The sequence below is a fragment of the Talpa occidentalis genome, unplaced genomic scaffold, assembly GCF_014898055.3.
Source record: "Talpa occidentalis isolate TD23 unplaced genomic scaffold, MPIMG_talOcc4v2.1, whole genome shotgun sequence".
Taxonomy (NCBI): Eukaryota; Metazoa; Chordata; class Mammalia; order Eulipotyphla; family Talpidae; genus Talpa; species Talpa occidentalis.
The window spans coordinates 147,416,473-147,433,981 of NW_026555331.1; the positions used below are offsets into that span (position 1 = coordinate 147,416,473).

At 43.3% G+C, this 17,509-nt stretch overlaps 1 protein-coding gene across 4 annotated transcripts in view; it reads left to right on the forward strand.

The window, feature by feature from the left end:
• Positions 1-17,509, forward strand: part of AGK (acylglycerol kinase) — a 71,259-nt gene that overhangs the window by 47,603 nt on the left and 6,147 nt on the right. For all 4 annotated transcript variants that reach the window (XM_037514605.2, XM_037514596.2, XM_054692733.1 and 1 more), the window contains exons 9-13: positions 3,609-3,678; positions 7,995-8,074; positions 10,630-10,687; positions 14,590-14,737; positions 15,126-15,223. In XM_037514605.2, the coding sequence (XP_037370502.1) occupies positions 3,609-3,678; positions 7,995-8,074; positions 10,630-10,687; positions 14,590-14,737; positions 15,126-15,223 (454 nt within the window). The remainder of the gene's footprint in view (positions 1-3,608; positions 3,679-7,994; positions 8,075-10,629; positions 10,688-14,589; positions 14,738-15,125; positions 15,224-17,509) is intronic.

The following is a 17,509-nucleotide window of genomic DNA, read 5'->3' on the forward strand; positions in this document are numbered from 1 at the left end:
TCCCTTGTGAAGACCTGAGCCCATAGCCTGGGTTTCATTATCTTGATTTTATGAGTGGCTAAAACGAGCTATAGTCACATCCTTTGGGGAGATGCCTAAAGTGGGAGGCAGTCTGGATTGCTGAAAGTCTAGCCAGATCTTTGTTGAAAATGAAATGTGTTCAGGGGTCAGGAAAATTATCGTTCTTTTCTCTTGAAAGCATGAGGTAAGCCAAACTCTAGTTTTCAGAAGATGGGGATCTTGAATTTGAGTCCCGGCTTTAGCAGTGATTAACAATATAAACTTGAGCAAATTGTTTTAAGAACATCATTTTCTGTTTGGATTTTTTTTCTGTTTTGGGTTTTTGATGGGGCTGAGTTTGTAATTAAGTCAAGGTATGTCCTTGAACAATTTTATATATTTTTTATAAAAAGCCTTGGTCCATATGTCAAACACCAGGTATATTCATAGACATATGTCAGGGCTTTATTAAAATAACTCTCATATTTCAAGCCTGAATCTCCTGGGGAGTGTTTAGCTCTTCACCAATCATCCAGAAGCTTCACAGACAGAGCATTTCATTTGCCATATATTTTAATCCTAGTTTAGAATTTTCTGAAAGCAATAGATTTGACAAACAATTACTTACTCAAACTTTTTTGTTTGAGATAAAACCTGTCTGGTCAAGACATGGTTACTTGGTTATGGACTTTTCTCTCATGTCAGTGTAGATTATTTGAACTACTTTGTTAACACTTCTGAATATGTTGGTGATCCAGGGAGAGAGGATTCTCCAAGTCCCCTGCCTATCCAAAGCCAATTTACATGCAGTGTGGCAATGCTCAAGGTCTCAGGTAGTCTTCAGTCCTTTCGGAGCTGATTTCCTCCTGTAGTTAAACTCATGTTGTTGCTGCTTCTATTTATAATTTAAAGATTTATAAAACTTAATTTACAAACATGCCCCCGGGCTCTTAGGTAATTAAGTCTGCTCTGGCTTCAGAAGTTTGTAGACCTTACATGGCAGATGCCTAAGACTATTTAAAAGAACAAAACTTTGCTTTTTGCACTGTCAAGATTTGTTGTACCATAATTACTACAGAAGAAAAGAATCTTGAATTTGTAATATTGTAGGGAAATAAGCCTAAAAAATAGCTGGTCCATGCTATAGTGCTGCTTTATTTAGAGCTTTTTGAAGAAAGATAAATTTAGGTTGCTTTTTAACTGTCTTCTGCCAAGCAATTAAAAAATATATATATATGAAATGACTTTTCAGTTGCATCTTTTTTTAAAGGTCACTTCCTAAACCTCTTCTGTGTGCTAGGTCCTGCTCGCAAGTGTGGTTGGTGCCTTTGGTTTCTAGTAGCTTCCTTCAGAATTAAACCTGTGATGGTGCCCTCACTTGAATCTCATCTTAAAAACTGCTACCTGCTTCCCCAATCAGGACTCCACCACTTCTGTATTGGAGGGAGAAAAATGAGATAAAAGACATGTTGATACAGACCTATAAGAAAGTAAAACAGGCATTCTTATGCTTCAACTTGCTAACCAGGGTTCCCAGAATGTTGTAATCTAAGCATTTGAGTTAATGTGTTGGGATTTTAAAGGCTCTTAGATTGTGCCTAACTTTGTTAGAAACTCCAGAGTCAATGGCCCTGATTGCTGAGCTAGGGTGTCCTTTTAATAAGTCTGATCACACTGGTGGGAGGCCCATAGAGCCACATGTCAGGTGTGAGTTGCCCTTTGGGATCTGTGGATATCCATTTGGTACATCCACATCAGCCTCACCAGCTGAAGAGAACTCACCTTTGCAGTAAGACCTGAAGCCAGATTTTGTGTGGCCACGTGCTGGCTCAGTTCTCTAGGAATTTAATCTGAGTCTGTTTCCATACCCGTGCTTACCGAATGTGCAGTAATAGGACTTAACTTGAAGATTGTTAGAAAACTAAAAGGAGGACTAGTTAGGTAAATGTGTAATTATGCCTAGTGAACCACTTGATATGTTGAAGACTGTATGTTTCCTGAAATTCATTTAGGATGGGAAATGGTAAATAACAAGTAGACTAGACAGTACTGATTCTAGATTCTAATTGCAATACACATAAACAAAAGAGGTGACCCTTTATACTGTTGTTATTTCACCTAGAAAATTATGTTTAAAAAAAACAAAGAACATTTGGGCCACCCCTGGTGGCACAGCGGTTGAGCACTGGGCTGTGAGGCTGCCCGCAGCCTCTGCAGCGCCGATTCGTTCCCCGGGCCGCTGGCGAGGGTCCCACAAAAAAAAAAAAAAAAAAAAAAAAAAAAAACACATTTTATAGGTAATCTAGTCACTTCTTAATGGAAAGGTGAGTTTTTCCCCAGTTCACATTATTAAGCAGAAATGTACATAGTGGATTAGATTAGTAAGGCCATATTGGGGGAGAAACTACGCTGGCTTGAGTTGAAGTTAAAGTACAGTTGAAATTAAAGTACAGTTGGGAGTGGTGAATTGTGCAGGAAAGGCCATGGAGGAACTTTTTGGGTGTTATAAATGGTCATAGTTAAGGTTAGGTCATGTGGTCACAACTAACTAAGGCATCTGCCAACATTCATAGAATATATGCCTACAAGGATGACATTTAGTGTGTGTAAGTTATGTCTCAAAAATATGATTTTAAAAAAGAAGTTAAATTAGCAAACTAATTCTTTCCAACTTGGGTAATTCTGCCTGTGTCAGTGAGCACTGGGAGGCGCTGTTAGTCTCTCCTCACTTTGGGTCACACTGATATGGACCTTCTGAGGTTTCTCTTTCTCATGCTTCCCTCTAATCACCTACAGACTCTTGTACCCTGCCATTAAATTCACTCACTTTGGTACTTTGAGTATCAGTCTTGTTCGTTCTTCTCGGAGAGCAGTTATCTTATTTTCTAGCCACATGTTGATTCAGTATTTCTTTGGTTGACTGCTGTGTATTTGTGTCACCTGACACTGGGTCGCATTAGTGTGGACACCAGAGCTGCTTGGCCTGGCAGGTTCGCACACTCTGAATGGGTGTCGGCAGGACATGCTCTGCTGCTGTAGACAGGAACAGTCTACAGCCTCTAAGTAATCCTGAGGAATAAGAATTATGTCTTGGGTCCTGAATTACGTTTTGCTAAGACAACACCAGCAAATCCTGTCTTTTAGTTACTCTTCAGGTTGTTGGAGTAAAAAAGAAATTTTGTTTTTTGAAGTACTTGAATTTCTTATAGCGAATGAATGTTGTCCTATTACTAAAGTGTCATCAATCCAGTCATAAGAGTCAGGTCCCTGTAGAGAGTCACTAAACATTGAGTGGATAAAGGACTGTGCTTGTATAAACTCTGACAAAGCCTTCCCTTTGAACTGCTTTTAGAATCTTCCATTGTGTTTGTATCAGTAACCCTTTTACACTCTGGCCTGCTCTCTTGCAGTATTTGGAAGGAATATGTCTTTCCTCATCCAACTGTTAGTGCTCTGGGCAGGAATGGGGTGTGTGTGTGTGAGAGAGAATGTGGGTGGGTGGGGGGAGTGTGTGTGTGTGTGTGTGTGTGTGTGTCAATGTGCATGGGTGTGGTGAGGGGAGGTGCTGCTTATTTTTCACACGTGACTGTTTCCTTCTTATCTTTCAGACACATTACAGACGCCACACTTGCCATTGTGAAAGGAGAGACAGTTCCACTTGATGTCTTGCGGATCAAGGTAAAGTCTTTTCTTCAGAGTTTGAAAAAAATTTACGGAGTGGTGAATCTAGGTAATAACCATCAATAATGCTCCTTAGACATTTAAAAATGTTTTGGCTTGACTTTTTTCCAAAATAAAAATTTGGCAGGCGAGAAGACCCAATAGCTATTCTGGATTCTTGATGAGAATCCTTTCTCAAAAAAGAATTTAATTCCTAGGGAAAAAAATATTCTCACTTCGATAATCGCTAAGCAGTTATTCCTTCATCATCTAAAGCCCTCCCTCTGCCCCTTAGAGGGTGGATCCCTAAGACTGAACCACAAAGCTAAGTGATGATATGCTCAAGTTTGACCTTAAAATGTACCAGCTACATTCATGGTGTACTCCCAAGATTTTGCATGCATTCGATTTCCTGATACCTTGAAAGGACGTTCCACATCGTGTCCTGTTTCCAACCTTCAGCCCCTACCTGTACTGTTAGTTGCATGGCCTTTGCTGTGGGCGTATTCATATTTGGTGGAGCCACAAGCTGCACCTGTTCCTTCTTCATGCAGCGATCTGGACCGACCTCATTAGTCATGATAAAAGTGATTTAAATTGCAGTTGATTCTTCAGCATATAATAAAGCTAAATCATTCTCACAAAATGAAAGGGCTATGCTGAAAAAAATTCTAGCCAAGTGAAAGCACTCCAGAGAATCATCTATAGGATATTATTTTTAAGTATTGCTATTAGCAAATGATGTAAATTAGAATATAGTTCCTAAGAAATGAGTGATTTAGTGCTTCTTATGTATGTGTTAGAAGTAATACATTCCAGAGAAATTAGAATTTAGCTGGAAATTCTTGACTCTGCTTGTATTGAAACATCTCTTTTCTCCTTTGTCTTTTTCTTTCAAATACTCTGATCTTGTGCACTGATGAAGCCGGTATCAAATTTACCAGAGGCTCTGTATATTGATGACAGCCGAGGGAGCAAAAAACTTTTAAAATCAATTCCTAGAAAACATAGTACAGCCACCTCTGCTGTAATTTCTGAGGCTCCCAGCTAAGTTGAATTTGTTTTCTCTTTTTTCCTTATTTCTAGAAATTGCTTACAGAATGGAGGGGAAAGTACTATAGATGAAACCTAATACCAGATTTCTCCTCTTCAGAAAAACAAACCCAAATCCAATTGAATGTGTAACAAAAGATTCTCCAAAGAGAAAGGAAGTCATCCTTGGAAACTATAACAATGCTTTATATTTAGCTTTTTCACTCTTAAATGTGCTTTCCCATCTCAGACTTCCAGCTCAGTGAGGCAAGATGTGTACTAGTATCTTCATTTGACAGGGGAAAAGTCAAGTCATCTCATCACATGGCTAGTTATGCTGGATATGAAGATTTCCCTCCTTGTATCCATTGCTTTTTCCATTTCACTGGTCTCACTCTTGGCTCTATCCCATGATTTTTTTTTTTAAAGGACATTCTTTCCCATATAGATAACTGGAATGCCTAGAACTTGACTTTAAAATTACTGCCGAAAAGAGTTATTTCTGGTTCTTTCTTTTTGCTCTTCTGCTTGGACACTTTTAGACTCTGACAACCCAGAACAAGATGTGACAAAAACAGGAGAGGTGGTGGAGTTGGGGTGTCTCCCTCTGCTCTATCTGTCATTCCTGGCTAATTACTCGGCTTCTTGCCATTGACAGCTTGATCATCCTCTTAGATCATCCTCTTAGATAAAGTTTGCTTATATTGCTTCATCTAAAATTCCTAAAATTCTTAGATTAGGAAGCTATCGAGTTGACGGGAATTGTTTTTCTTTTTTGCTGTTCCTTAAGCTTGTGTTCAGCCAGCTCTCGCAGTTATTTTCCTCTGCAGACAGTTGCCCTTTCCTCTTGCCAGGGCAGTCTGTAATTGGGTAGCAGACTGCTTTGGCTGTTACGCGCTGGCTGTGCACCTGCCCTTCTGTTTTTGTTTTTGTTGACTGACCCATCAGGCCCATCTCACAGTCTGCCTGCCCAGACACAGTGGTCCTTGATCTGAGGGCTGCTGCTCTGGCCTTCTGCCCTTGCTGCGGTCCCCAGGGTTGCTGTGCCCGGCCAGGGACCAGTCCCTCCATCATCTTTTCTGAATCCTGAGGGCTCTGTGCCCATCTGGCTGTTAGTTGGCTTCTCTAGATTTGTTCACATACATTATGCCACGGCTGCTCATTTCCTGTCATCCAAAACCATTCCTGGCCCTTGTTAAGCTATGGCACCCTAACGAGTAGAGCCTTGAGGTTACAGAACTTTTCGGTTAATCATGACGGAATGTTCCTCAAATAAGCCCCCCCCCCCCCCCATGAAGAAAGGGAACAGTCTCAGAGCAGTAGTCAGGAGGTCCGTGTGCTTATCTCGGCACTTCTTGCTTGCACAGCGTGCTTTAGCAGCATTTCCCAGGGAATATAGTCGTGCAAGATGTCTCCTAGAGAAGGGAGTTAGCCACTCAGGAAGCTGTATATTTCTGCTTTGGGAAATTTATAATGTGCATATAAAATCTATAAAAATTATAATGTATATTATCATGTTAGACTCTTAAGAAGGATTGCGGTAGGGCCTCCCCGGTGGCACAGTGGTTAAGCGCTGGGTTGCGAAGCTGCCCACAGCCTCTGCAGTGCCAGTTTTTCCCCGGCCGCTGGGTGAGGGTCCCACATGGTGCACAGACCTCTCCTGCCGCTCGCTGTTCCCCTCAGCAGTGTACTTCGTCAGTCTGCCTGTTCTGCTCCCTGCTCTGGCTCTGGTGCATTCTCTTACCCTCCCGCGCTTCTGACTGTACCAATGCTTGAATAAATAAATATTTAAAAAAAAGGATTGCGGTAAACATCCTTCAAATCAAATAATTTTGGTGTCTCCCAACTTAATTCACCATGGAATCTTCTATCGTTATCAGACATGAAGCCTATTAAGATTTTATGGAACTCTGGGGAAGATGCTTCTGTAGATACAGCCAACTTGGTGTTGCTCTTCTCCCTTGGGCCAGAATGCCCCTGGTTCTCTCCTTCTCTTTGCCGCCACCTCTCTCCCCAGCCTTCTCCAGTCTACGTTCTTAACATTTAAATCCATGTTTCCGGATCATCCCTCTCCTTTGGACCCCTCCCCCCTTCACACAGTCCTGCTGGCTCTGGACTGATGACATAACACCTGACAAGTCTCTCTTCTTGATCCTGCTGCCTTATGTTGACTGCTGCATTATGCTCGATCCCGCGGCAGTAGGTTGGGACTGTCTGCGTCTGGCACATCCACAGTGCCAGTGTGAGGGGCCTCGCTGTTGGCTCCCGCTCTACATTCTCGAAGTTCCCTTTTCCGTGTGCAGCAGGTCCAGAGAAGCTCAGCTAGTGCTTGAGCAGACACGCAGCCAAGGAGGGAGCGGCCGTGTCTGTACTTGTCAGCTGCCCCTCTCCAGTGTGTGATTCTCCTCGAAACCCCTCACTTGCTCTGGATCTACTGGGAAAGGGAGGAGGGGAGGGATAGAATTGAAATTGCGGGGAAGCCCCCTTTCCTGAGGAGAAGCCTTAGCATGCGCATTCTAGGTCAACAACTTGGGGCTTCTCTCCAGCTCCTGATCTGCTCATACTAGATACAGTGATGCATGGTGGGGATCCAGCTGGATCCACACCCAGGTTCCATGGAGTAGTATTTGGCATATGGCAGCTTTCTTGAGAAAGTGGGGGTGCTCTTGGGCTGAAGCTGCAATTCTGAGCTACAGAGAAAGCCCTTTTCAGAATCCTGGCGCATATATTTGTACTTGGAGAATGGTCCATCATGGAGAACAAACTTTTGTGTTGTTTGTAGATCGTTTAATTCATTAAAAACTCACTGATTTTCAGACGCAGTATGTGGCCAGAAAGCACTGGACTAAATGTGAATCATTTTATTCTGACTTATTAGGATAAATGCCTGACTGTATTTTAAGATATTCAGGTGAAACATTCTTGAGTGCCAGGCTCCTGATCTTGCTGAGAACTCTTGGCCCTCTACAGAGAATGCAGGCTAAATGACCTTTGCCTTGAACAGGGGAGAACATCCTGGCTGATGCAACTATTTGTCAGATGAGAACCAGCAGTTCAATACTCCTGATTTAGAGTCTGAAGTACAATAATAAGTCCCTTACCAGCAGATTCGTGAGACTTGACATAGGAACATTACTTCCATCTCACAATGCAGCATATTCAAGCACTTTCACTCAGTACTTGTTTAAAAATTTAAGAAATTAACTATGTAAAAGTAGGAAATGAACAGTTGCGGGGAACTTATCTAGAGAATTCAAAGTTATTATAATCATTAATTTAAATTGAATGCATTTAATTTCCAGGGTGAAAAGGAACAACCTGTGTTTGCAATGACGGGTCTTCGGTGGGGATCCTTCAGAGATGCTGGCGTCACAGTTAGCAAGTAAAGGATTACTCTGTTGATGTGTGATGATTTCTTTTTTAAATCGTATCTGTCCCTGTCTTTGAGGTTTGTCTACAGAGATCTTCTCATAAGGCACACCGTGGGCCTAGAGGTTGAAGGATGTATGAATAATGGAGGGAGAAGTTTCTGTCTTACATGCACGAAGGTTGAGGGAACCTCTGGTCACCTCCATACTGGCTTGGTGGTAGTTATGGAGGAGTCCATCTTGTGTGTAGTCACGGTGTTTGAGCAGGGGTTAGGTTCCAGCTAGACTGGAAGGGGTCTCAAATTGGAGTCACCCTGCAGCCTGCTTAGTGGGTACTCAGCAAGAGGCAGGGTCTCGGTCTTATGGAGTGTTCACAAGGCTGGTAAGAAGATACCCCACCCCCTTAGAGCTGCTTGAGAGACCTCAGCTCAGAGAAGAAAGGAGGGCAGATCTGGCCCTGTTGCAAGATGGGAGAAACCAGCTGTTGAGGAGGTTAACTGAAGGACCCCACTAACTTCTCATGGAAACGAACTTATTTTTGAAGCGTTCACTGTGTAAAATCAAAGTATTGACTTGGGGTGGGGGAGGGGATGCCAAGCTCTGTTTGATGTGGAGAAGGGGCGTAGGCAGGGGCTTCCTCTGAAGGAAACACCAAGTAAAATTCACTTTGTGTCTGTGGGTGTTGCTTTTCCTTCACCTTCCTTAAGACTTAGGGCTTATAATTTTAGTATAGTTTAAGTGATGCAATTGGTTTCACACACAGCTTTTATCAAGAAACCCCTCTTTCACTTCAGACTTCCTGCCACACATCTTTACAGAAATGTCTCTCACTTGTTCATCTCTGTTATTCCTGTTAATGAGGTACCTGACAGTACCCTGTCAAGAGAGAACTTTGACTGTTATATTACACAGAGTTCTTTACTATTTCACATCTTTTATTTGTAAGTATCACTACAGTTATGATTATCTTGATTCCACAAGTCCCCTTGCGTTCCGTCTGTAAGCTCAGATTCTAGTAGTTCACCGAGAGGACTTGCTTTGTTTTCCCTGAGAGGCTGGTGAGAACAAGCTGCTTGTCCAAATGTGTTAACCAACAATTAAGCATAAATACAGGCTCAGGACTATCTCACACACTTGCCCATAGTTTGATTGACTTTTGAACAATGAATTTGAAATTTTTGGTTGTCGTTATCTAATATTTCCACTAACACTACTCTCTGAGTTGCTCTGTGTGTTACTATTGATGATTTGCTATTGGAGAGATGAAGGGGGAACTATGACTAATTTAGAAATAATTGGCATGTTTGTCTATATAGCAAACCAGGAAAAGAAGCAAACTGTTAATTAATAATTAATAATTAATTGATCCAGGCCCTCATTGGGAAGGAACATCACAGTTCTGCAATCCTTGTTGAGATAAAGCTGAACTCCTTGTTCCGGCATTCAAGGCCTGACGTAACCATCACGTGCCTACGGTTGTATCTTGACCTCTAGGCCTTTGCTCTGGCCCTTAACTGTGTTTCCATACATGTGCTGCTCCTCTTGCCTAGAATGGTTTCCTTCCCTCCTCCATGGATCTGACCCCAACCCTCATTCAAGCTCTGTCCTTCCTTTGTTCTTGTGCCCGCTCCCTACTGCTCCAGGGAGTGGCTGCTCCAGGATTTTAGGCTTCGGTGACTTCCGGTCCCTTCTTGCCTCCCCCAACCAGTAAAGAGTGTTCCATTTTTACTCTGTCATCAGTAGAGAGTCATTTGTTGTTCTCTGTGACCTTACTGGACCTTATTTCCTCAAATTATCAGCCCTTGAAGGTAGGAACTTTATACTCCCTATTTCTTCTGTTCCCTCCCTGTGCATAGTAAGTTCTAAGTAAGTGCATACTGATTAGTTTCACATAAGGCGCAGTTAAGATGGGATGGTGGGGGAAAAAAAAAAGATGGGATGGTGGGGGAAAAAAAAAGATGGGATGGTGGGTGACAGGTAAGCTTTAAGAGGAGAATCTATGCCACTTTTCTCATTCCAACTAGACATCTCTTATTAGTAGCTTTTATGTATTTAGCCATATGAAGTAGACTCTCTTCACTCCCAGATTTAACATTTTCCATTTTAAAGCTGCATAACATGAGTAATGTGAAATTATGCTCATTCACAAATTGTAATTGTATGTTTGTGTGTGGCAAGAACTTGATGTGCAGGGTTCAGGCATTCAGCTTTTGCGTATCACATCGAATCACCCAGCATCTGCATCTCATTGTGGCTTTGTCGTTTCCTACTCATTGCGCTTCTGAATGTATACTCAACTATATTCTCTGGTTGGGAGTATATATTATAGTGGCACTTGTGAATTTAGAGATTCAAGGAGAGTGATTATATATCTCTTGTAAATTGCAAGGATCTATCCCAGGTATAGCTAATTATGGACTGTTTGACATGGCATTGAAATGCAGATTAAAAGCTTACAGAAACCTCATAGTAGAAGTGTAATTCTAACCTGTGTCTGTCCTGAATGGTCTCTATCAAGTCAATAGTTCTTTTAATATTCTAATTAGATTTTTATCTTGATCTTTCTCAGATACTGGTATCTTGGGCCTCTAAAAACCAAAGCAGCTCACTTTTTCAGCACTCTTAAGGTAAATACAATGTACAATGTAGAAATTTGCTCAATCTTATTTTGCTTTTACTTGCTGATATGTGTATTTGGATTTTTATTTTTGTAATTCCTTGCTACAGGTGTATGTGATTAGCTTCAGTACTAAAATGGGGCAAATTTATTTATATAAATGTAGAAATCATGCATGCTGTTTTGATAAACAGACACCTTCATCTGCCAACTCATTCTCCATTCCAAACCCATTTTCTCTTTAATATTCCACTTTCATTCACTGCCTCTTTTCAGACACACCTTGAACAGAATGACCTCCATATCATCAATTATTTGTAAATGTGTCTACATTAGCATCTGGAAATGAAGATTTGCATCTGAATATACCAAATCATACAGGCACAGGTATCCTGTAGCAGGTTTCAAACTGTGCTAGCCAAATATGGGTAGCAGTTAGTCTCCTCCTTGGCACAGACAGAGAATGTTTCCATCCTCAGAGGAAGTCCCATCAGAGGGTGCTGCCGTAGACCATACCCTGAGACGTGGTGGCACTGAGAAAAGCTGAACGATGTATATTAGTGACAATACTAATAGAAAAGTCATCCTTCTGTGTGGACTAGATGCCATCGTCATCTTTTCTGTAAAAGCACAGTTTGGCCAGTTTGAAAGTTGGCAGATGAAATTTGAATGTAGTGAAAAAAGTTACTATTTAAATTATCGGGTGTTTTTCTAATTATAAAATCGACATATGTCCTTTGGAAAACATAGTTCCCTTCTTCCTCTAAATAAAACTCCAGTTGGATTAAAGAATTAAATCTAAAAAATAAACCACTGATGTGCTAGAGGTAGTCAGTAGACGTGATTATTAAAATCAACTTGGGAAGGGCAAAGTCCTTTCTAAACTGATACAAACTTTATTAGTAAAATACGTTATTGCTATTGTTCCAAGGAATGATTTCATTGGCAGAGTAATGAGTGAGTGCATTTAGGAAGAAATGCTTACTTTAATTTGTGGAATCTGAAGAAAATAAGCTGTCCCCAGTGTTTCTTCAGCAATTACTGAATATCCCTAGTGTGGCAGCTGGCTGTATGCCTGGAATCAAAGTCAAATGAGACAGATGTCCTGCCCTCAAGGAGTGCTCATGCACGGGGGTTGGGGGCGGTGGGGAGATACCAGTGAATCTGCAAGAGCTATAAGAAGACTGGAGAGTCCAGCCTGGGGCAGGCGTTTCTGGCTGACTGTCAATTTTGAAATAGGCAGGACTGGATGGAGGGAATTCCAGTGGCGGGCGGAGGGGGGGGGGGCAGGATGTGTGAAGTCACAGAGGGGGGACATGGGCAGTAACTGTGGCCAATACTGAAGACTGGCAGGAGGCTTGAGGTTAGAGAGGACAGATTATATGGCAGATCTGACTTTCTTCATGAAAGCACTTCGTCAGGGCAATGATATGAACAGATTGGCATTTTAGGGAAATTGTCGGGCAAAGACATCAGATAGAAGGTTGTTAGAGTAACCTGGTGAGAAGTGATGAGGTGTACACTCAATAACAGTGAGTATTGACAGGGATGGATTAAAGAGATGTTGAGGTAGAACCCTCAGAAGTTGGAAGGAGAGTATAGGATTCCCAGATTGCTGGTTTGAAGGATTAGAGTTGGGTAACTACAGTCTTTTATTAATGTTGATAATATTAGAGTAAAATCAAATTTGTGACTACAGATAAAAATTTCAGTTGGGCACATACTGAGTTTAATACACCTTTGGGACAGACAGGTGGAGCTACAACTGCGACTTAGGTCTGGAATTGAGCAGAGAGATAGTTAAATGTCTTAAGCGTCCGCATGGCATTAAAACTATGGGTTTGATGAAGTTACCAGTGAGAACAGGTAGCCAGGGCTAGCCCTAAGGAACGTAAACAGTTCGAGTCAGAGAAGACACTGAGAACAGCTGAGAAAATCTAGGAGACTCTGAGCAAAAAATGGAAGCAAATTCCGAAAAGGAAAGATTTCAAGCAGTATCAGAGCGCGAAGACAGAAAGCAGCATCCATTGAATTTGGCAACCTCTGAAGGTTTGCCAGCCTCCTGGGGGAGGGACCGAAGCTGCATTGAAGAAAGCCAAAGAATAAATGGGAGCGCGATGGCGACAGCGAGGGGAAACCACGCTGTCACGGAAGCGTCACCTTGAAGGAAGGAGATGGAACTGGGGGGGGAAGGTAGTGAGGGAGGCGCGTCTGCGGAGTGTCTTGTTTTTCTCGTTGGAGGGACAGTCATGTCTTTATGCGAAGCAGAAGGATTAAAAAGGATGGGAGAGGCGAAAGGAGACAGCATGGGCAGAGGGCACGGGGGAGCTTGGAGCGGGGGAAGGGACACCTGTTTCCTTGAGTCGGGAGAGCAGTAAAGGAGAGGTGCAGATGAAAACCAGTGTGAGACTTCAGGAGGTTCTTCAGTCTGTCCTGATACTCGGTGAGGTGTCGGAAGCAAGGTGGCCAGTTAGAAGTGAGGCGATGAGGGCCCGGGGGGTTGAAGAGAGATGAAAGGAGGGAGGTTTAAGGGGTCTCAAGTAGCACCGATACCAAGAATTGGCTGGGACACTGACACGCTCCTTTGGGGGATCTTTTCTCCTGTATCAATACTCCACGGGAGTAAGAAGTACAGAAACCCAGTGACAAGGTTGACCTGGATTTGGGGTGCTCCAGGGGACAATGATGGAAGGGTGAAGACACAGGAAGGCTAAGAATAATGAAGAGAGATTTAAAGTTTTTGAGTTGATTGGGCACTTGGGTGGTCAGGGACGGGAATTCCCAGTGTGATGAGAACTTGGTGTGGTTGGGATTTCCCAGCATACTGCCCCTCTCTTCCTCTTCCGAGTTTGAGCCAAGTTATAAAAATAAATAGGACCCAGACAGATGGAGATCAGAACATGAGCTTTGTAAATGGCAGCGGGAGGGAGGGACGCAGCTTAAATATGGAGTCACAGGCCGATTTTCTAGCACTCCGGATTGAATTACCCACTGACACGGCTCCTTCGGGGCAGCCGCAGCGGATGTGCAAGGCCCTGACAGGCACTTTCTGAGAGAGGGCGGTGAGAGCCAGAGCGGGGCAGGGGCTCCCCAGTGGTCTTTCTGCGCTTGGGGAGGAGTGAGGGAGCAAGAGGGTGGCGTCTTACTCATGTGTGATAGCTGTTGCTCGCGTGACCGTTGTCACTCTTGTAGCTCACGCCATGGAAACTCCAGCAGACTGGCTCATCCCAAGAGAACCAGAAGAGTAGGAGAGTGGAGGGTGTGGCTGGAGAGGAGCATGCCGAGGTTTTAGACTTGCCAGCTGAGTAGTTCTGGGTAACAGTAAGGACCAGGATGTGGCCACGGAAGCGGGCAGCCATGGTGGTTTGGAGGTGATGCCAAGGGCTGAGGCAAGGCGTTGATTGAATTATTCCTGTGAAGTTGATGTGACTCGACAGGACACTGGACTTGGGTGTCAGGAAGTAGATGGAGACGGAGAGAGTGAGAATGTGAACTTTGAGGCAGGACTAAGAGCTTAGGGCTGCAAAGCTGGGCCAAACCATTTTGGCCTCTGCCCCCCTGTGAGTCCAGAGGGAAGCAGGTATTTAATGCCGTTTTATCAATTCCATTTTTGTGTCATCGGCTGCAAACAAGAGATACTTGGATCGTGAAATGAGTCCACTTTGTGTCCTTTCTGTCCTATGTTAGGGAGACCGTTGGGCACTGTAATCCCTAAGGTCATGGTTTGCTAGAGAGGCAAGAAAGGCGGAGTTGAGTTGTCTGTGCTCCAAATTAGACATAATTCCATCCAGTGAGGAGAGGTTCCTGGTGGCTTTCTAGCATATATAGGTGGAATACTAAATTTGGCAGAGAGGAACTTCCAGAGTCTGGGATTATGTGTGCATGACCAGTTTTCTCTTGTCTTACTGAAAGGAGTGGCCTCAGACACATCAGGCCTGTATTTCGTACACGGGACCTACGGAGAGACCCCCCAGTGGAACGGCGGAGACCTCCCCAAGGCCCTCCCTGTACAGGAGGATACTGCGCAGGCTTGCGTCCTACTGGGCCCAGCCGCAAGACGGTGAGCAGTGGAGACCAGAGACCGCCCCACACATGAGCCTTAATAGAGCAGGGGCAGCCTCAAGGACCACAGAATTCAGTCCCTGTGCCCCTCAGAGCATGGCCAGACCAGCACGGGGTCCCAGGGGAGGAGGCAGCCTATATGGCTTGTGACAAAGGGCTCTTGTTTTGTGTCACGGACCTTCCTGTGACTGTGGTGCCTTGGTAGCTGTCCCGGGCAGTGAGCTTCTGTTTCAAGCCTGGCTCTTTATGTTTACTTGAGGAGTATGAAGTAAAGCTAAGGTGGCCAAGTCTCCGGACGAGCTTAGGGGCTGCGCTGAGCAGCTGGAGGCTACCGTGGTAGAGTGAGGTGTTGCTGGACGAGACTGACCTGCATCTCATTCACACAGCCCTCTCCCAGAAGGTGAGGCCGGAGGACTGGAAGGAAATGCAACTGTCCACCATCGAACTGTCCATCACCACACGCAACAGCCATCTTGACCTTACGGTAAGCGAGCGTTCTCATAGGAAAAGCGTTGGGTATCTGGGGAAAGTGATGTGGTCTACACACTTTTCTCCTAATTCAGTATTTTGTTTTCACCCAGTGGGGTTAGAGAGGAAAGGGGGGTGCAGTGTGCCCTTGAGGGATGAGAGCAATGAGAAGAGACAGTGGCCTGCGGGCAGCAGGGCCTGGTCTGGGTGCTGTGGAATAGCCGCACACACTCTGCCCTCAAAACTAAGGGCAAAAGAGCTTTAGAAACAGGCACAGGAGGAAGAAATTGTGGAACCTTTACTTGAGTAAATATCCATTATTTTTGTGACTGTGTTTAACATGTCAAACATTTCCTGCCCAGGAGAAACATGTATCTACTTCTACATTTTGGTATCTATATTTACAATTTTTTTGGCTCTGGGCTATTGACGTGCCCTGTCCACTACCATAGCCACTAGCTACACCTGGCCATTTCGGTTTAATTAGAATGATGTTAAAAACTCATTTCTTCAGTCACAGGGGCCACATCTCAAGGGCTCGGTAGCCAGGTGGCTGGTGGCCGCGGTGTTGGCACCGTGTGTGCCGCAGGCTCTGCTGTAGCTGCTGCTCTAGACGACCCCAAAAACCCAGCAGAACTGGGCTGGTGGTACACTGGTCGCCCCCTGCTTCCATGTGGCCCACATGCCAAGAAGTAATTTCCCCCTTTTAAATGATTGGAAGAAAATCAAAAGTAAAATAGCTTGTCATCCTTGACATTCAAGTGTCAGTATCCATAAACACAGCGTCATGGGAGCAAAGCCACTGCCTGTGCCGTGTCCAGGCCGCAGTGCAGGGTGGGGAGCTTGCAACAGACCATGTGGCCTGAAAGCCCAAACAGTTACTGACAGAGAAAAAACCGTGTAAATGAGAATGCCATAGGAAGGTTATCCTTAACGGGACTAATTGCTACGTTCAGTTTTCATGCACATACAAGTACTCTGTTCATAATGGATCTGAGTCTGCAAATTGGCACATGCAGCTGAATGTATGCGTGTGGTGAGATGCGTGTGGAGAGAGGCTTGATTCCAGTATTAATATTCAGAGTGATTTCTCATTAATGCATGTCCATTGCAAACCATTTGGATAGCATAGCTCCCTTCTGTTTAATTCCAGTTGGATTAAAGAGTTAAATGTAAATACATGAAACCATTAAAGCGTTGGAGTGAAAGCTGATTAGCAGTATAAACTTGGATGGGACAGGCCTTTCTTAGCCTGGCAGCTGAGGCGAAAGTCATGTTGATATTTTTGTGTACTTATGCAAATTTTTAATGACAAATTGGGGGACATACTAGGTGACAGACCAGAAGTTAATAGCCTTCCTTTGTAAGAAACTCTTAGGGTAAATCAGTAAGAAATGAGCAAAGGAGTAATACACAACAGGAAAATGGTAGGACTAGGAAATCACAAAGGAAATAAACATGAAAAATAAGATAGATGTTTGCTGAGTATTGGCTGCATGCTGGGCCCTGTCCTAAGGATTTTCCAGAATCTCACCTCTTGTTTTCATCCTACCTACATTATGAGGTTGATAGAACTTTTGTCTGCATTTTATAGGTTAGGAAACAAAAGCTTTCAGCATCAAAGAAATACAAATTAAAGTAGTAACTACCACACTGTCATATATTAAAAAGTGTGCTTGTGGTCGCTGTTTCTCTGATGGGAATATAAATCTGAGCACCCTTTCTCAATGGTGTCTTCGCATTATGTGTGAAGCTTCTAGAATATGAGCCTACTCTTGGTCCTGTTTGGTATGTTTCTGGGAATTTATCTTAAAGAAATCAGATGAATACGTAATGTAGGCAGTCCCTTACTTTCTAACATAATGGATTCTGAAAACACTGGTGAAAGTGAATATATTAAGGTTTAAAAAAAATACTGTTCCAGAGGAATTTAAAAAAGATAAGATTTCTAATTATACATTTTCTTTATACCCAATAGCTGATAGTAGGTATTTCCAGTATTTGTTATGTTCTTTAACCTTGTGCTTTTCTCTGATGATTGCAAACCAATGAATGGGTTGAATTCAGTGAGTAGGTGATTGCAGTTCAAGATTAGCCACATTCACAATGCCGAGTGCTGTTTATCTTTGTGACAATTATGAAAGGAGGTGACACTGCTGCTTATCGCTCGTCTCAGCACATTCATTTGCTTTTCTCCACACCTCTTTATAAAAATAAAAGCAAATGCAGTACAATATTCAAAGACAATGAAGCTACCATGCAGTAGCTCAAAATGTTCATTTTTCATTAAAAAAAAAAAAAG